Source organism: Peromyscus leucopus, chromosome 5, assembly GCF_004664715.2.
Source record: "Peromyscus leucopus breed LL Stock chromosome 5, UCI_PerLeu_2.1, whole genome shotgun sequence".
Classification (NCBI taxonomy): Eukaryota; Metazoa; Chordata; class Mammalia; order Rodentia; family Cricetidae; genus Peromyscus; species Peromyscus leucopus.
This window is the reverse complement of record NC_051067.1, coordinates 135,755,647-135,777,292: the sequence shown is the minus strand read 5'-3', so window position 1 is coordinate 135,777,292 and position 21,646 is coordinate 135,755,647. Positions and strand designations below refer to the sequence as shown.

General features: G+C 36.7%; 1 protein-coding gene across 4 annotated transcripts in view; it reads right to left on the bottom strand.

The window, feature by feature from the left end:
- Positions 1–7,253: 7,253 nt before the first annotated feature.
- The window catches only part of Ythdf3 (YTH N6-methyladenosine RNA binding protein 3), a 39,048-nt gene continuing 24,655 nt past the window's right edge, over positions 7,254–21,646 (bottom strand). For 2 of the 4 annotated variants that reach the window (XM_028864513.1, XM_028864515.1), the window contains one exon: positions 7,254–13,807. In XM_028864513.1, the coding sequence (XP_028720346.1) occupies positions 13,784–13,807 (24 nt within the window). In that variant the 3' untranslated portion in view covers positions 7,254–13,783. The remainder of the gene's footprint in view (positions 13,808–21,646) is intronic. The other 2 variants (XM_028864510.2, XM_028864514.2) reach the window with 1 other exon arrangement.

Here is a 21,646-nt window from a genome sequence, read left to right as displayed (position 1 = left end):
CTTAATATTAATCACAAACTCTTTGGTCTATGGCTCAGGCTTATTACATTAAGCTTTACCTATGCTCCGTTACATCTTGTTCTCTGGCAGCTTGCAGAGTCTCCCCAGCTCTGCCTTTCTTCTCCCTGTATCTTTCTTGGATTTCCTGCTTGACTATAACCTGTCTTGCCACAGGCCAAAGCTGCTTCTTTATTAACCAATGGTAGCAACATATATTTACAGCATACAGAAAGACAGCACTTCCCCTTTGCTAATCAAAAAGGAAGATTTTCATTTTAACATAGTAAAATTACATATAACAAAACAGTTATCAAGCAAGAATTACAGTTACAATATCTAGTCTATTTGTACTTGGCAAATTTAAAGAAAATATTCTATTATCTCTCCTATTTTTGTGAGTCTAAAGTTTTATATCTAATTTACCTTTTAGCACAACTAAGGAAAACTGTAATTGTAACTATCTAGTCTTCAACTCCATCAAAGGCCCCAGAAGGATATAATATTATCTGAGTAAACAGGAAATACATTGCAAACAATTTCCATAATTCTAGAAATGACAGAGACACCTGGCTGTCTGGACAGTCATCAAAATTATTTAATATTTGTTCTAACTTACAATAGGAGTAAATGTCAGTACCTAACTCACATGAACAAAACACTTTTGGTTTGCTCAATGTGTAGAGAGGTCTTGAGACAAATCAGTTAATATTTAAGAATATTCAACTTTACATCACCATGAATTATGTAACATTACAAATTTGACATTACTGACATTACTATTAGGAAATCATCTGAAAAATCAAGTAAGAGCAGAGTCTAAGACAGTAATTTTAGCATCAAAGTTACTCAAAATCCAGCAGAAGGCAAAGTGTGCTGAACTGGGTTAATATAACCACTGACACACGTCTTTTTAAATCTGAATCACCATAAAAAAAAACTTTTGTAAAAATCTCACTTTCTAACTTTGTTGTGATGGTTATTCTTGGTTGTCAATTTGACTGCATCTGGATTTAACTAAAACCCAAATGACTAGGCACACCTGTGAGGTGTTTTTTTTTTTTTTTTAATTAAATAATTTGAAGTGGGAAGATCTACTTCTAATCCAGATTGGTTGAGGCGGGAAGGTCCACTTTTAATCTGGCCCACACCTTATGCTGGCAGCCTATATAAAAAATATAGAAGGAGGAGCTGTAACATGAATTCTAAATGATCTATTAATAAAAATCCAGAGCCTGATATTGGGGTGAATGCTGAAAGATCAGAGAGACAAAAGAACAAGCCACCTCTTACCTCTAGGACTCCTCAGCCTGAAAAGCTTTCCTCAGCCAAAAGACTCTAGTTCCTGTCTCCTCACGCCTTTCTCTGGGCCCCCATATCATTTCCTGTCTCAACTTTCCTAGTGCTGGGATTAAAGGTATGTGACTCCCAAGTATTGGGATTAAAGGTGTGTGCCACCACTGCCTGGCTCTGTTTCTCTCCTAGACTGAGTTAATCTCATATAGTCCAGGATGGCTTTGAACTCACAGAGATCCAGACAGATCTCTGCCTCCCAAGTGCTAGGATTAAAGGTGTGTGCCACCACTGTCTGGCTTCTATGTTTAATCTAGTGGCTTGTTCTGTTCTCTGATCTTCAGGCAAATTTATTAGGGTACAGAATATATCACCACATTTTCCCCTTTTTTGTCTAAAATAATAAAAGGTTATAACCAATATAAGAAAAACTATACACAATAAGTACAATAAGTATATACAATATATAGCCAAGAATTATATTAACAATGTCCAGTCTATTAACATTAGGCAGGTTCAGAGAAAGTATTCCATTATTGATCCTATTTTTTGAATCCAAAATGTTGTACCTAATTCACTTTCTATCCTAACTTGTATTACCAACTGAATACTAACTTTTGATGTCTTTCAAACTTAAACACTTTACATCAATTTAGTGAGCATCTTTTCTGAATTTGTTAACAAGGAAAATTATAACTATCCAGTCTTCAATTCCCTCAGAGACTCAAGAAGGAAAAAAATATTACCTAAGTAAGCAGGAAGTACAAGTAAGCAACTTCCAAAAAATGTGAGAAATGACAGAAACAGCTGACTGCCTGGACAGTCACCCAAGGTTCTGACATGATACAGAGATTTTGCACTTTCTTTTAACAAGCATGCTTAGGTTTAGAGGAGAGAGCTACACTCCAATCCCAAAGCCAGCTTTAATTTTTAATTAAACTGGAACTACATAAAGACCATTTGCATTATGTGTCTGTAGAGAACAGCAGAAACATTTAGGAAGACTTATGAAATTTTATCCTGTTAGATATTCAATATACCAATAGGCCAATTTACTCTTTTCCTTGGGACATTTTTTCTGGATGATGTCCTTTTTCTTTAAATGTTTTATTGGTCCAATGTTCTTTAGATTCCTTAGCCTTCAGTCTCATAAAAGACAAAAACAAAAAACGTTCCCCAAGCCTAACTTTAGGGAGGTTCCCAATTAAGAGGTCTCTCTTGTTCAAATCGAACCTTTATCAATTTTGATGGCATCCACAGCTTATCTTCTCCTGTAGAAACAAAAGCAAAATCTCGTCCCCAACAATAACACATATCCTGGTTTCCATTCTGAAGTCAGCATATCCTTAAAGTATATAGGCTAATTTAATTCTGTAGTTTTTGCTATTCAATGTCTCTCTGCAGCTGTTGTTCCTTTCAAATTAGCACTGAGAAAATTCAAAGTTAACAGATCATTATATAATCTATTTCTGGGGGATTTTGTTACCCCTTTCTGTTTATTTAGCATATCCTTTGATTTGATCTTTCTATGACTGCTTGGCCTGTAGGATTATGTGGTATACTATGATGGTATTCTATTTGTACTGAAATGTGATTTTAATTGTATATTAATAAATAAAGTTGCCCAGGGGTCAGAGCTATTACAGCCATAGCAAGAGCGTGGCAGTGGTGGCGCACGCCTTTAATCCCAGCGCTTGGTAGACAGAGCTAGATAGATCTCTGTGTGTTCAGGGATACACCCAGTATTGGAGACATACGCCTTTATGACCTGGAGGGCTGTACTTACAGGCAGTGACGAGGCCATCATGTGTTTGGGTTTACAACCAATGAGAAGGCAAAACAAAAAGACTATGCAAAGACATACACACACAGGAAGTAGCTCTCTTTCGGAGAAGTAGGAGCACCACAGGAGGAAGGGTAAGATTTTAGCTCTGAGCTCTGACCTCTTGGCTTTCTCTTTTACATTGGTTCTGTGTTTCTTATTTAATAAGACAGTTGGTTACATCTACAGTATACCTGTAATATGCTTTATATTGTAATAAGCAATAAACTGTTTCATTTTACCAGAGACATATGCTGGAGCATTGTGAGTTTTAATTTGTGCAGGTGTACCCGTGATGGCCATAACTTCTAGCAAATGAATGATTACAGAATCAGCCTTTTCGGAACTCAGAGCAGTTGCCCATTGAAATTCTGAATATGTATCAATGGTGAGGTGTACTTATTTCAGTTTTCCAAATTCTACAAAATGAAACACATCCATCTGCCAGATTCCATTCCTCTGAGTACCCTTTGAGTTACATCCTGCTGATAGTGGAGTTTGTATAAAGAACTAATAGGACTGGTCAGTGGTGGCACACACCTTTAATTCCAGCACTTGGGAGGCAGAGGCAGGCGGATCTCCTGTGAGTTCAAGGCCAGCCTGGTCTACAGAGCAAGATCCAAGACAGGCTCCAAAACTACACAGAAAAACCCTGTCTCAAAAAAAGAAAGAGAGAGAGAGAGAGAGAGAGAGAGAGGGGGGGGGGGAGGGAGGGAGGGAGGGAGGGAGGGAGGGAGGGAGGGAGGGAGGAAGGAAGGAAGGAAGGAAGGAAGGAAGGAAGGAAGGAAGGAAGGAAGGAAGGAAGGAAGGAAGGAAAAGAAAAAAGAGAACAAGTAGGACATTTCCTTATAATTGCCTTGGCTTGTTGCCAGGTTGTGGAAAAATCCATTTTTAAACCCTATTGACATGTTTCTTATGAAATCCTGAGGCCTCCAGCACATTTCCTATCAATAATTGATCAATCTCATCATTGCCTTGTGCTAGAGGGCCTGACAGACCATATGAGATCGGATGTGAGTTATATATAAGGGATGATTCCTATTCCTGATTCTTTCTTGTAGCTGAATAAATAACGAAGTTAATTCTTACTCATTGCCTGCTTGTTCTCACGTTGCTAAACAAGTGCATTCTTCCACTAGCATTAAAGCCTACACCTTCAGGACTCCAGAGTATACTGAAGATCAGATGAGACATCCAGCCTCATGGACTGAACAATTACTGGATTCTTGGGCTTTCCATTGGTAGACAGCCATTGTTGAACTAGCTGAACCACAGCCTGTGAACCATTCCAATAAATTATATATATATAATATATATATAAATAATATATATATATAATTTATTATATGTAATTTATTATATATGAATGAGTGACATGGAAGAAGGAAGCTTCCTTCTATATATGTTCTCTTCCTCTAGAGAACCCTGACTAATACAATCATCTGAAATAATCAACACTGATCAAAAATTAGTTTATTTCTACATATTATTTATTCTATTTGTTTTTATTGCATGACCTTAAAAATAGTACCTGAGAAGTAAGAGGGCATTAAAACAAAGCAAACTTAGCTGACAACCCAAGGCTACAGAATTTCCTGCCGTATTTAACCATTAGCTCCCTCGTACACTCCAGTTGGGGGGAGGGATGGGTTGTTAAGTTTTGAGAGAGAACAGAAGGTGGTTTAACTAGTCCTCAAAGCCTGATATCCCAGTGGTACTAGACTCCACAACTGTTGCCGGGTACATTTCCTCTCTCCAACTTTTCATTAGAGAACATGTCGCTAAGATGTCTGAAATAAGTATGCAAGGACCAAGAATGTTGTACTCTCTAAGTGGCTTAAGTACTTTTTAGTTTTTTGCATTTGAAGAAGCATAGCAGTTTATGATTATATGTGTACATGTGCAGCAACATGCAAAAGAAGTCAACTTATTTACTGCAAACAAAAAGTAAGCTTCAGAATTTTAGTAAAAAGTATTTTAGGTTAAAACTTCAAAAATGGACAGTATTAAAGGAAGTATATTTGTTGAGGAATGAATTATAAAATGTGACACATACAAACCTTAAACTGGTTAAAATATAATTTAATTGCATTGGTTAACACTGGTTCAAGACATTTTCCTTTGAGTAAACAATATGCTGAGTTCATTTCCCTGATGTCTTTCCTATGACCTCTAAAATACATCAAGATTTCTCAATGGGGTGAGAACTGAAAGACTCATTTTGTAAACACTATAAGCATAAACTCTTCCATTTTTACAATTTCCCCAAATACTTTTAGGGTTTCATGTCTACCTGAATAGCTCATCTTTATCAGATATATTCAAAACAGCCAAATTATCTCATAAACAATTCTGTCATATTTGATCAATTCACATACTTAAAACTTCCAATGCAAACAAATACAATGGGAGAAACAAACTTACAAAGAAACACTAATGAGTCTTGGTAAGAACAGGAAATGTTTAGGGTATCTGCAAAGAATGACTCCAGGACTCCTCCTGGATGCTCAAATCTGCAGGTGTTTAATTAAGTCTTCCATCACACTTCCAATCACCTCCAGCTTCCTGTAATACCTAACACAATGTAAATACTGGTAAACAGCTGCTAGCCTGTAGTCTGGGAAACGATAAGGAACACACAGTACACAGACATAATTTTTCTGAATTTCAACCCATAGATGGCAGACTCCTCAGACTTAAGACCCAAACATATGGAGGCAACTGTACATCTCAGCTTAGGGCACTTCCCACACAGCACAAAACCAGTTAACCCAGTGGTCCAAGTAAAAACAAGCTTGTGCATATTTGTTGGAGATAGTATCTCAAATACTGGCACACAATACTTTTATACTGAAGGTAACAATTTCACTTGTAAATGTTAGATATTTTCCTTAGTGTGGCACTAGAATAAAGCTGACATTTCATTTTGTGTATACCAAATGCCGCTTCCTTTTAGAACTGCAGGATTCCACTGTTGACAAATGAGGTAACATGTGCACATTTATTTCAGCTCTGAAATGTGACTGGTCAGTGAGGCGTTAAGTTTGCCTACATGACAGAATCAAAGGGGCATGTGTAGTAAGAAAAAGACAATTTCTACTCTCCTTTCCGGAACTTCTTCAGTTGTTTACTGGCTTCTCTTAACCATTCAGCCTCTGCATTTACTTTCTGTGTAGTCTATTTGACCTTGTTTTAAAGTCAGCTCCAGGAAGATAAAGTACTGTTGACACTTTCCTTAGAAAAACTATGGGTGATTATTACTAAAAGCAGTGAAAGGCTGGAGAGATGGCTCAGAGGTTAAGAGCACTGACTGCTCTTCCAGAGGTCCTGAGTTCAATTCCTAGCAACCACATGGTGGCTCACAAACATCTGTAATGAGATCTAGCACCCTCTTCTTAAAAAAAAAAAAAAAAAAAAAAAAAGCAGTGAAAGACAAAGTAGCAAAGAGACATCTGCATGGGCTCTCCCTCCTAGAGGGCAACTTTTTCATTTATTATTATTATTATTATTATTATTATTATTTAGTTAAAAGGGAGGTTTATTTTGTGGGGTAACTTACATGTGAAGGAATTGGTTACAGGGTCTGGGAAAGGTGTATCGCAGTCCAGAGGTGTTCTCTGGAGAACTCTGCTTGGTCTACCTTCAGTGTCCAAGAGAGCCAGCACATCTGGATCTCGGGTCTTCAGAGTCCTCTCTAGGCCCTGCTTTGTAGGTGTGACAGTTACCGCCATGAGTTAGCCTCTATGGGGGTTGGAACTTACAGATCAAAGCTGGAAGGGCTACCCACTACAATTGTATCTTGTTTTTTCGAGACAGGGTTTCTGTGTAGACCTAGCTGTCCTAGAACTCACTCTGTAGTCCAGTTTGTCTGTCTCTGCTTCCCAAATGCTGTGATTAAAGCCTTGTGCCACCGCCCAGCTTTATTTATGTCTGCAAGCCAGGCTACTCTGCATTTGGGACTGGGGATGTTGGATTGGGAGTGCAGTTTATGACCAACATTCTAGTAATGTGTGTGTGTGTGTGTGTGTGTGTGTGTGTGTGTGTGTGTGTGTGTGTGTGTGTAAAGGCTAAGCAACCAAATTACCACCTTGCCAGACAGCCTCCTCACCCCACCCCCACACAAAAAGAAACAAACAAAGGATACATAATTAACAAAGCTTTATTACTACAGTGATTGTTCTGGGTTCTCAATAAAGCAGTAAGAAAGTAGTCCATTTTCACTGCAACCTCTAAACTGCACTCAAGCAGTAAAGATTACCCTAAAATAACCTTTAGGGCACAACAGACCCTACATTCTTCATCAACAAAAAAGGACAGTTCATATTTGAGGGCTCAAAGTAAGCCCAGGGATAGAAATAAACACACAATGGTATTACCTCATTTAACCATTTTGAAATAAATCTTATTATCATTATTGTACTATTTTGCTCTCTTAACCCACTAGAAAATATACTGAATTAGGCAGGGGTTTCAGATTCCAGGAACAGTTAGTTACCCACCTCCAAAACTCTTGGCCACTATATTAAAAATCACCTTACAATGTTCAAAAGAAGTTCATCAACATTATGTCAAGCAAAGCCAGCCAGGCACAGAAAAGTAAATACTGCATAATCTCACATGACCTCTGAGACAGTGGTTATCAGAACTTGGGAAGAGTGGGGGAGGGGTGGTCAGTAGGGACAGCCTTATCATAATAAAGCTACAACTGACAGCAATTAATGCTTACGTCTGAGTGACAGACATGACTATTTTCACCTGACCGTTACATGTTGCACACAGTATCATTGAACCCCACAAAATATGTACAAATGCTATGTTGATTTTTAAAAGTATATATAAAAAGACTCAATTACAAAAGATGCTACACTGTTTTAAACACCTTTTCTTTTAAAGGAACACACCAGTCTAATCATAGCATACATCTACCTCAGATTTTTCTCCAGCAAAAGCTCAATGACTATCAGTTCCTACTCGCACACAACAGTCAGAATTTCCCCCATGACCTAAAATTTGCTTATCTTTTACCCCTTTATTAGAATCATTGCTTCTTCATACAATTATGCTTGAAATAGGTCAGTCCTATTAGAAGTCCTTCAAGATCTCTGCTGTCCCCTTGAAAAAGGTATAGAAAGTGAGGAGATGTATCTTTCTAAACGGGAAGTGTTGACATACAAGCTTTCAGCAATTGAGGGTGAATAATTAAATTTCTCTATTTTATAATTATAAATCTTTGTTAAATACAAGAATTACAGTATTAATTCTCCCCTCAAATGTGGACTAGAAGTCCCTTTGAATACATTGGAGGAGTAACCTGCAGGGCATTGTGGTGATGCACACTTGCAATCCTAGCAGAGACGGCAAAGGGAAGATTATAAATTTGAGGCCAGAATGAGTCACAGAAAGAACCTATGCTTTAGACAGTTTCTAACACTAACCAAATACCTTGGGGAAACAGATTTTTTGGTTCCTGGTTTTATCATGGCAGAAGGGTGGCACATCATAGTGGCCAGGAAGCAGAGATGTTTACATTTCTTTCTTCTCCTTTTATTCCCTCTGAGCCCTCAGTCTATTAGTAGATGATGCTACTTCCACATTCAGGATTAGTCCTCGCCTATTTAATGGTCCCTGGAAAAGTCTTCACTCTCACAGAAGCACCCCAGAAGTACTTCTCAGTTCAAACAAGCTGACATTCATGATTAGCCATCATACCCTTGTCTCGTAAGACAAAGGGAAGTTAAGTGGGCCAGCAGTAGAGTACTTAGAATGTGCCAGACTCTAGGTTTAACCTCGGGCATCGTACACAAGAGTAAATTTAAGAAACCTGACATTCACCACCTCAGCCAGTCATCACCAGTCACATTATTGACATGTGACAGAAAAAAAGCCCTTCATGTGTGTAGTCCTCCTCCCTAAAACGTATAACCCAAATAAACAGAATTACCTACCAGCTACATTCCAAAGGAGGAATATTCTCCACAGTATCAATCATTATCATCAAACAGAAGCCCAAGAAACCACTACAACCAAGGAGATGTGAAAACTAGAAGTGCCATGGTACTCTTGGGGGAACCTGACAAAAGAACATTGAGTAAAAACTAAGAGAAATTTTAAAGTGTACATTGAGGAAATGAAGAATCCATACTCATTAATTTCTAAGATATCAGGAACTCGGGGAGCTGGGTACAAAGTAGGTAAAAACTCTAAATATTCTTTTCAGATTTTCTGTAAAATTGCTCTAACCTCATTTATGAAGAATAAAAAGATACTATGAAATGGTAGAAGAAAAAAAATTGGATGTCTTTGGGACATGTTTAATACTCTTGACACACAAAAATCACATGGTTGGCCAAACTTACTTTCAAAGGAAAAACATTTGACATCATTAGACACTACCATAGCCTACAACTCTAATTGTCTAAATAAATCCTGTTACAAAATCTCAGAAATGCACAATCTTAGCCGTATTCTATTTGCACACTAACAACTAAGAGACTGGTTCGGTGTCATCCCATCAGTTAGATGTAACTCAACTGACTTATTCCTACATCCCCTAAATGCAATTCCATCATCCAGTGTTTCCAAATGCACAGTATGTAAAAATCCAACTTTAATATATGAATTCTTCAAATATATGTTCTTTGAAGGACCAAGTAGGATGGCAGAAGAGGTGGGGATTCAACCTGGGCAGTTACTCTGAATCCCTATCTTCATTTTACATTTTCATGGGAATAGTTTTTCACTTAAATTTAGCTCCAATGTTACATAGATAACCAACACTAAATCAATTCTGGATTTAGTGCACTACTTACGAATAAACTGTACCTAGCCTACTACCATTACATACAGGTACTACACAAGAATTCTGTCTGTCATTTTAGCAGGGGAAATATACATTTTGAGATTATATACTGTTAAGTACTATAGAAGTAGAAAGTAAAGTTAACCACCTTGATCAGTTAACTCTAGGAATATCTTAGTTCCTAGAACAGAAATCCCCAAATCCAGCACTGAGAAGCAAGATCAGTGAAGAATAATCAGGTTCTAACTACAGGTGACTAATGACTACCCTCAATTCTATGTACACTAATGAAACACATACTTTCTCTTGGGGAGACCAAAAGGAGGCTCCTGCTGCTACTGCAGTGGGTGCACTGGACACAGCCAGTGATTCTTGTATACACACAACTGGTTTTGAGAACACAAAACTAAAATGTTAGTTTTCTCACCCAAACAAATGCTTTATAGAGAGCTAAGTTAATGATGAACATCCCATCCAGATAAATTCCATGAATTCTAAAAGATAATGTATAACTGTTAGAAAAGCATTCCTTGGGGCCAAGAAAGAGATAGGCTCTTAGACAGCTGGCATTACTACTTCCTCCTGCTGCATTAAAAAAGGCCTCTCTTCCTCTTTTCTTTTAAGTATTAAGAATATGTAAGCCAACAGGCTGGTTAGATTGAATAAAGGGATCCTCCCTGTCTTTAATTCACTCAATCTAAATGACCAACTAAAATGATTAATTTCCATGCATTTGCCAATCAGGAAAATCATAATAGGCAAAAGATATTTCCTAGCAAGCAGCATATATTTATAAAGATAGATAAAAAGGAAAGAACACAGATATGAGTGAACAATTTTTATTGAAACCCTCAAAGATTAAAGAGGACCAAATGGTGAGTTCGGTACCATAACAAAAAAAAAAAAAAAAAAAATCTCACCTACTGTACCATCATTCACAGGAATGAACAAACCCAAACACGACAAAATTCAAATTCTCATTTGTAACTGCTACAAGTGAATGTAAATGAACTAATCATTTCATCATATCCTTCCTTTAATCATATGAAAAGGGGAATTTACATGGCATAACAAAAGATATGCAAAACTTAATGAAAACACAATTCTCTTAAAATCTCACAAACTTACTTGTAAAGGATGCAGAATGCACTTGAAATGATTGAATGACTTAAGCTGATTGAGTTTTTTTATTGCAAACTGTTTGAACATCAGCTTAACCTTCATGCATGGTACTCAAAAATAACACAGCTTTTCAATTAGAAAGATCACGTTAAAATAAGGAATTAAGCACTAAAAGGCTGAGTTTTTTGTTTTTTTGTTTTTTTAAGGAATTTTCAAGTACCAATATGTATAGTGAGAGAATACTAATTTTGGTTACACTTTCCCCCTTACTGTTAAATATACAAACTATAATACCTTTAAAAATAAAATACCCACATAAGATAACTTTAATAAGAATCATTCAAATGACAAATTGGAAAAACATTAAGCAAGAAATCACGGGACCAATAATGTCTTAATTTAAGATTATTCAAACATGTTATTATATATCTACTCTTGTAGAGCCCAGGCTCTCTCCCTTTTGGTCCCTGCAGTTAAGAAACATTCTGTTGGTTGTGCTATAGAGACAACCTGTAATGATTTCACTTAATGGAAAAATAATCTTGCAATATACTGACTGACCAAGAAGGAAGAGAAGGCTGGTGCTTTGGGGAATACTTAGGTGAGAAAAACACAAAGTTACCAAGTGGAAGCTTTTTTTCCCAAAGGAATGCTGCACCCATTTCACTTAAGATTAGAAATTCAGGTTAAAGGCACTGGGATGTTCTTCTCACCAGGAACAGACTCTCAGCTACACTGGCCCTGTCTGAGTCTACTGCAGTCAGCCTGCTCATTGGGTATCTGATGACATTTCTTACATAAAACCTAATGTAAATTAAACAAGACTGAATTAGTTCATAATGTAACTAGTTTTATAAAAATATCCAGAGTTGCTAATAAAGCACCAAGAAAAAGAGAACCTCAGGGGGAGGACTCAGCTCCTTCCTTCAAGGTCACCCTTTTACAGTTTTCTCTAGTAGGAGCTCCAGAATGACATGAGTCATCTTTGAAATGTCCTACCTATACAATCTTAAGGATATAGAACATTGCTGTGCTGACTATACCCAAATGCCAATTTTCATTATAAATAGTTAAGAGACATGTTACAAGATTTCATGGCTTAGTCTCAAAAAGGTAAAATAGGTGCAATTTTCCTTTATGAAAGTTCATTCTTTAATATACCATTAATATTTTGATGTTCCCTTCAGTAAACACTGACATAACTACACTGGGACTACCAAGTAACTGTGAAGTAGCTATGGTTATCTACAAATACTGTATTCTAATAAAAAATACAATATTTGCACATTCTAAAACATTGTACAAAAAATTATATAAATCAAAGTTTCAAAGACATATCCATGACGAGGCTTTTGAGTTGAAGTGAGCAAAGACGAGAGCAAATGAAAGTATCTCTAAACACGATGTAAACATAAATGGAGTAATGCAAAACATCAAGGTATTCAAATCTACTGTATTGCTATTTTCACCTTTAACATATCATTCTACATAGCTTTCTCCTTTCAAAACAGTAATATAAGGGGCAGGACATTATTTTCATAACCTTATGCCATCAAATCACTCAATACAGATGCACAACACATTCAATTATACAAAATCAATTTGTTTCAAGATACAAAATTAATGTTGATATGAAAAAAATAGGATGTTAAAAAGATAACTATAAGAATACCCAGATATATGCTGTATTCCCACTTATATAGATCTGATCAATAAAACATCAACACATTCACTTAGATACTGATTTAATTCATGGATCAAGGCCATATTTTCAAAGTACTTTAAGGATGCCAGGACATTGCAAAAGCTGGAGAAGAGTTGAGGAACAGTATATGCTTGCTAAACAAGAACTATGTTTATTTAGCTAGTGAGTACCTAGAGTAATAAATTTTTATTTCATGATAGCAATCCGCTCACAAACACCCAGAAACAGGATTGAAGGGTTTTAAACGTAGTTATAAAGGTCATAAAAAGTCTGAGTAGACTGAGGTACATTTACTCAAAATGTTGAGATTCGGTTAAGTGGTAGAAACAAAAATCATCCCTCAAACCAATGTACATATAATTGGGGAGGGGGGTGTGCATTAATTGAGTCCACCAAGCTGCATATCAATATTCTGTTACACCAATAGTTTGAAGACAAGGGCAATGTTCTAATATAATTTTAGATTATGTTTCTTTTGGCTAAAATAGAGCATAAGGTTGCTTTGCCATATTAAAAGTTTGCTACAATAATTTTTCACATAAACATTCAGACTTGAACAACTCCAGGACTAAATATGGCATGATTATTTTGCTTTTAATCTGTCAAATAGCTAACAATGGACAATTTAAAAACTACAACAAAGAAAAGGTTGAAGCAGTGAGACTCTTACATCATTGAACCACTTCTAATGGTTAACTGTTAGTACTTAACAAATTCAAAAGTTAATGAATCCTTGCATTCATTCAGTCTTCTGTGCCTTAGCTAGGATGCATAATTACAAAAGACAGCAGGTACTGGTCAAAGCTTCAGGACAGAAAGTGCTTGATGAAGTTACAGTTCTCAAGTGTGTTTGGTGAGAGTATAAGGGCAGATGCGCTGATGAAAACCATTACAAGAAGAGTCAGTTTCGTGTTAAAGTGTTCAAAGATGTCACCTTAAGCAGAAAAAAAAAAAAGCTTTAATAACGTCTTCTTTGACTTATTAGGCATTTCCAGAGTCTACATCATTAGTGTTGTCATTTTAATAGGACATCTCCACACGGTGGTTATTGCTTGTTTCTATTTCTCTCCTGAAAGAAAAATATAAATATTATAACATAATACAATCACCATGTACTGATTTTAACTACAGGTACATATAATGCAAATCATCTCTAGACACAGCTCTTCAATTACTAATTATTATCTCTATTTATCACAGTAAGATGATTGATACAAACCTTTTAAATAAGCAACTCCAAAAACAAAGGCCTATTTCAAGATAGTTTATATCCTCTTTACATTCCTATTTTAAGGTGAGAATATTATGCTCTTCTGAGTCCTTCCAAGTGAAGTTTAAATAGTGTAGTATATCAATTTAAAAGCTTTTTATTGGCTGAGATGGAGACAACACTGCATTAAAGGTATATTAAGAGGTCAGTATAATTTTTAAATGACTCTGATTAAAAAGTATCCACCACTTATTCTCAAATTTAGTATATTGCAACTTTTTATATCAAAAATAAAGAAGACCCAAGACTGTCTCCTGAGGGGGATTGTTTGCTATTTTAGAGGGAACAGAGATCAGAGGGGGAGGTGAAGAGGTAACTACTTAAGACTACATTAGACAGGAAGGTGAGAATCAGTAACAACAATGAGAATAATGTATTTTAAAAAAAGAAATACAATGTTTTAGTTTGAACTGTAATTAACTTTTAAAAAAAGATTTATTTATTTATTTATTATGTATACAGTGTTCTGCATGCATGTATGCCTGCAAGCCAGAAGAGGGCACCAGATCTCATTATAGATGGTTGTGAGCTACCATGTGATTGCTGGGAATTGAACTCAGGACCTCCAGAAGCAGCACTCTTAACCTCTGGACCATTTCTCCAGCTCCTGTAATCAACTTTTACAAAAATCACTAAAATACACAGATTATATACTTAATTCATCTCTCTTTATAAAACATAACTTTCAAGTCAAGGGACAGAAAAGGAGATAGTAAAGAAAACTATAAAAGAAAACTCCATAATTCTAAAAGATGAGAAGACTAAAAGATCTTAGATTAGAAAATAAGAGGGAAAACAAATATTTAATTTTTATAACATGAGTCATAATAAATGTATATTCATCCATGAAAATGAAAACCAAAAGCATTTTTAAATCTCATATTACATATTTATGAGAAATAAATCCAAAACACACGGACAAAGAAAAGTTAAGGTAACAGATACACATTACAACATAGACCAAATCATGTCAGACAAAATATTCAATAATCAGAGATGAAAGCTACTGCTATATAGACAGACATTTGAATGGTATAAATGGTACATTCAAGTTTCCAAAAGCTGTAACAATAGTTAGCAAATTCATAATAGGAGAATGTAACAAGTTTTCCTTAGTAAAACAAGTACATCAAAAGTTAAACATAAAAATCACAGAAAACTGAATTCAGAGTTCTAACTAGGACACAAGGCTATGATCACATGACAGCCCAGAATGCAAGTTCCAATAATGCCAGTGTTCAATTGTTTGTACTTTTCTAAAAACCTCTGTATTGGGGCGGGGGAGGGGGGGGTAATTAGTCTACTTGTGGCAGTCACTTTCCTCATTTCATCTTGTAGGTTCCAGAGTTCAGACTCAGCTCATCACACTTGGCAATAAGCACCTTTACCTATTGAGCCATTTTGCTGGCCCAAAGAATCAATTCTACACACACACTGTTTTTGAACATCAATTTCAGAAGCAAAACAGATAAGCAAGCAAGCAAACACACACACACACACACACACACACACACACACACACACACACACACACCTAAAAGTTCTTTTTTTTTTTTTCTTTTTGGTTTTTCGAGACAGGGTTTCTCTGTGTAGCTTTGCGCCTTTCCTGGATCTCTCTTTGGAGACCAGGCTGGCCTCGAACTCACAGAGATCCACCTGGCTCTGCCTCCCGAGTGCTGGGATTAAAGGCGTGCGCCACTACCGCCTGGCCACACCTAAAAATTCTTACACCTCTAAAACTCTTCAAAAAATATCTGATGTTAGAACATTTTTCTATGAATAAAATGTTAATTATAGCCTACCAAAGAACTAAAAATTTACATCAGTAGAGTTTCAAAAAATATTCAAATGTGCAACAAAACAAAAATTAAAAGCTAATTTTTAGTAACCAGTGAATGACTGCTTTGAAAACTCAAACAGCCAGTCTTGGTAGCACACCACCTGTAATCTCAGCACCTGAGAGGCTGAGGCAGGTGACATAGGGCTGCATAGGAGAGCTTGTCTCATAAATAAATAAATAATTGTTAGGATGAAATAAAAGCACCAAGAATGGCAATATGCCGGTAAGTCGAGAAGGTTAAGACAAAATGAACAACTTTTAAAAAGGCAGAGCCAGAGAGAAACTCAGAACAAATATTAAAGTGTAGCCACAAGACTTACTGATGGATTAGCTCAGAAGCAAGGAAGAGAAGTATTGGGCTGGCAAGGTTTGCAGTGAGGAAAGGTACTTGCTGAGAAGACCTGAATCTGATCCACAGAACCCACCAATTTCTAAGTTGTCCCCCTAACCTTCACAGGCATGTTGGGAAATGTGTGTTTCCCTCCCCAAACTTCATGCACAGGCACACAACAATTATACCTATATGATTTTTTAAAAGAGGAACATTATAGTGTCCTGCCATCTAAAAGGAAGAGAAAGAGTCAGGGCCATGCAAGGAAATAAGGATTATATTGGATTTAATATGTTTACGAGTGAGGACTTCAAATAGAGATCGAAATAGATGCTCCTGGATATAGTAAGACCATTCAGGATGGGAATGCAAATTTGGAAATTGTCAGTGTATAGTAAATGTACACCAAGAAAACTTGAGTCCCCAGAAATATATAATCCATTTCTTTCAAAACAGTAATAAGGCTGAGAGATGGCTCAATGACTCATGACTCAGACATGAGGACCTCAGTTCTGATCCCCAGTATGCACTAAAAGCCGGACAGATAATGCACATCTGGAATTCCTGGAGGCTCTCAGGCCAACTAGCTTAGCATATACACTATTAGTAAACAACAAGAGACCCTGTCTCAAACAAGATGCAAGGTGAGAACTGATAAGCATACCTACACCTACCTGCACATGAACAGAGAGAGAGAGAACAAAAATCCACATTTACACTTCTAAAAGGTAGGGTTGCGTCTTGAATTAAGTATATATTCGCAATGAAGTATTTATAGGCTATCAGCTGCAGATCAGAAGAAAATGAGACTTGGAAATGATGGATTGCCAATGATCTCATCCACTTGTTACAAAATGAAAAATTTATCACACAGTTGGCATCACAATTACATGTGCTGTTAAAGCTAAGAGAGATGAGGGAAACATGATTTACATATAGAGGGTTACCATTCAGTGCAACCTAGGAAAGGATTAATTATGCAGAAAGTCACTAGACATTCTTTTATGTTATAATCCAAAGTGATTCAGAAAATTAGATTTTTACTCTAATAACTAAATGATACTTTAAAAACTAATTGAGAAAAATCCTTCCTCCATTTTCCATCCATAGCAAAATGCCTACCCCAACTAAGCATAAAACACTAGAGAGATGAATGAAGAGCCCAGGGCCAGGACCACAAATATGCCCATGGATATTTGGCACATTTACTATCTTCTATTCTTTTGACAGAGTTAAGACTTCCATCTCCTTCAAACTAGAAAGGAGTTAGAAAACAAGACTTTTCCAGTATCCTAAGAAGGCCTTGTAGCTTCTTTTATATCATAGGCAAATTGCCAATTTTCCTTCTAATGACCTGAGGTTCATTATCATTAGTATCATTTCTACAACCAGACCTAAGCCTGCAAATGAGCCACAAAGGTATTTAAGAAGCACAGCACCCAGTAAGAAAATGAGCTGAAGCTGAGCTGAAGGAGGTGGTGAATGCCTGGAAAAGGCAAAGCAAAACACTCAAAAGTCAAATGCAACAAACAAACAAAGTATTTTTTGTAGATAAGAGCCACTAATTTGTCCCCCAGATAGAGTTTCTCTATGTAGCCCTGGCTACCATGGAATGCACTCTGTAGACCAGGCTGGCCTCAAATTCAAAGATCCATGCCTGCCTCTGCCTCCCAAGCGCTGGAATTAAAGGCACCACCTGGCAAAATCTAATTTTTTATAAAAAAAAAAAGTAGTTTATATACTAAAGGGGTAAGTGATCACTAACTCCCTAATAATATCTGAGTTAGGAAAAAAAAAACAGTATAGTACAAAAAAATAAAATAAAAAAAAACAAACAACTAAACAGACACAAGAAACCTAAAAGGCACTCACATAAACAAGTAATCAAAGTTAAAATCACCAATACTAAGTGACATATGATAAAATGAACACATTTGTTATAGCCATGCCAAAATTCATAACCTCAATCTAATGAATGCTTGAAGCAACCTAAAATTAAGGGACATTAAAAAAACACCTGGGCAGGTGTTTGGAGAGATGGCTTAGTGGTTAAGAGCACTGGTTGCTCTTCCAGAGGACCCAGGTTTGATTCTCAGCATTCATTTGGCATCTAGCAATCATTCTGTAACTCATGTTCCAGGGGATGTAACAACCTCTTCCAGACTCCTCCACCACTTCATGCACATGGTGCAGACATACATGCAGGCAAAACACTCAAACACACAAATAACAACAAAATGAACAACAGAAAACCCACCTAGTCAGTAGTCTTTAAAAATGAAAGGAGAAACAAAGACAGAGAAACCATAATAGACTGGAGGTAATTAAGAAACATAACAAAATGCAACGCTGGTATCCAGACTGGGTTTTGAAACAGAAAAGGATATTACTGAGAAAATACAAGGATGTAGGAAAAGCCTGTACTATATATAATTAAGATGGACCATGACTGAAGTTAAAATAGCTCATAGATTCAATGCTTCAGGAAACTTGATGGCTTACATGAAAGAACATCTGTAAATGTTAGAAAGATCCATGCTCCAGAGTAGGGATGCACAAGGATGGTGTCATGGCTCAGTGGGTTAGGCAAGTGTAGCACAAACTGATGAAACCACTCCAGAACCCATGTGGAAGAACTAACTGCACAAAACTGCCCTCTGACCACTATACGTCTTATGACATGCACATGCACACACACACACGCACGCACACACACACACACACACACACACACACACACACACACACACACCCCAATACTAAATAAGAATATGTAGGATAAGGACAGTTACAATGGGTTAACAACCCTATCCATTCAGAAGCCAGAGCATGTGTGGTATAGCCTTTCATTCTGTACAAGCCTGAGCTAAGTTTCTGGTATAATCTGCCCCAACAAAGGTAGCTCCTTTTTTGTTAGAAAGCAAAAGAAAACAGAAGAAGTCTGCGGTACACAACAGATTCTAAATTAGAGCCACTAGGGAAAAGGCAATGAGTATGCTTTGAATAAAGCGGTTGTTTTAAATTTCTATTCCTATTCTAATACTACCCTTGCCCTTCTCTGCCCAGCCACAGTTTGATTTACAACTACACTAACAGGTCCCAGTGACGAAGTCTGCACTTACAAAGTAAGTATTTCGGTGGCTCGTGAGATGGCTCACCGGTTTAAAGCACTTGTAGCACACATGTTAACTGTCTAACATCACAACCCAAGATGCAAAGAGAGACAGACTCAAGTTGTCCTCTAACCTGTGCACTGTGTAACTCTGAATACACCATGTAACTATTTTTTAATATTTAAGACTTGAAAAACACACTTTACTGAAATATAAACCAATCATTTTTGCCAAAGATCAAATAAACTAAATGTGTACTACAAAAAAAAACAGGAAAAATGAAGAAATTAACAGAAAAAAATGATTTTATGTAGTGTTTCCTAAATGCCGGGCAAGCACTCTACAAGAATGCTGCTTCTTCAGTCTGGTAGAAAGTAGCTTATCGTCAAAAGGAAACAAAACAAGGCTCTTGGTCTGGCAAGCTTTAAACTAAATTCTGCCAAAAATGACTTAGATTCTAAAGGAAATCTCTCATACCAATCAGGGCTTCAGGTGTGACTCTAAGCCCAGCTTGAGGCTGCCACTTGTAAAGAAGTTGGGCCTAGAGTATCAGTGTTATATCTCAGGGCTTTAAATAATATGCCTAAGGAACTAGTTCCTAAATTACCATAGTATTTGAATAAACTGTGCTGACTTCAGAAAGATAAAAATGTGCATGTGTCCCCTACCCCATCTCCTAATGTCCTAGCTAGCACTGAACTTTTATAACTTACTGTTTGTACAAATGGAGAAATCATATCCACAGGCAGCATTTATTATATATGCTGAACAACCAGTAAATACTAGAGATTAGACCAATGAGGAAGAAAAATTCCGAGACACAAACTTTGAAAGTCTTTAGAGCAGTAGTTCTCAACCTTTGGGTCACGGCCCTTTTAGGGGTGAAAGACCCACAGAAGTGGTTTACGACCATCAGAAAACAGAGATATTTACATTATAGTGCATAAGAGTAGCAAAATTACAGTTACGAAGTAACAAAGAAAATCATTTTGAAAATCATTTTAAGGTTGGGGTCACAATACCATGAGGAACTGTATTAAAGGGTCACAGCATTAGGAAGGTTGAAGACCACTGCTTTCAAGCATTTACTCACTTGGCAGTATCTTCTTAAAGACTCTGTGACAGTCCTTTTACCTGATAGTAAGAAATGAACAAAGAGCAAACTCACTTGCTCTCAATCAGCTTATATACCTGTATCAACAAAGATTATCTACAGGTTTTTTTCCCCCCTTCTTCTTCCCATATTCCTCTACCCGCCAAGGATAGTGGCTCCCAATCATAAGCCCATTTTGTATGTTAGGCTTAAAGACTCTTACTGCTCTTGAGAAACAAATCTGTTTAACTGAAAATGTGTTCAGGGTCCCTGTGAGAGGGTATTTATTCCAGTATAACCAATAGCTACCAGGAATTATCAGCATTTCTTTGATTCTTTTTTCATTTTGTTGAAATGCCTCTTTCAACCTTTCTTTTAAAAACCAGAGGAAGCCAGGCAGTGGTGGCGTATGCCCAGTACTATGGAGGCAGTGGCAGGCAGATCTCTGTGAGTTTGAGGCTATCCTGATCTACAGAGCAAGTTCCAGGACAGCCAAGGCTACATAGAGAAACCCTATCTCAAAAAAACAAAAACTATGGAGGCTAAGTTTTTTTTTTTTTTTTTTTGGTTTTTCGAGACAGGGTTTCTCTGTGTAGCTTTGCGCCTTTCCTGGAACTCACTTGGTAAGTTTTTATAAGCCTGGACTTCATTGCTTTACCTACCTGAGGGATGCAATTCTATACTCCCCTCTATTGCACCTTGAAATATTTCACTTTTCATACCTAGGGTTAGAGAGGACAGGAAACATTTTTGATTAACCTGCTTATCCTTCCTTTGCAGTATCTTTTGCTTAGGAAGTCTTAAGATTTTTCTGCTTTCATGTCTTTTATTATTTTAAACTAATCTGCTAATCATTTAAGCCCATTATTCCATCTGAAAACATGGGATCCTGGAAAGGTTCCTGTAATTATCTTTCCCACTGTTTTTTTCCTGCTGCTTAAAAAACTCAGACCACTATATTTTCATGTCAACTGTTCTGCATTTGGTTAGTGTTTTCAATATGAACTTCTAAAGCTTTAAGAAGATCTATCATGGAAATATATTCCCATTAATTTGCTGGCTAACCTATTTTTTATTCTGATAATCATGTTTTAAGTTTTCAGAAACACTTTTGAGTATTCTGCTCCAATCATGTAGGAATAGGAATCCCTCCTACAAGACAGATTGTAATTTTGTTTTATATGTGTATGTAATGTATGTATGTAAGTATGTTATATATACAGTTGTTTGTTTTTGAAGGGTCTCTCTACATAGCTCTACC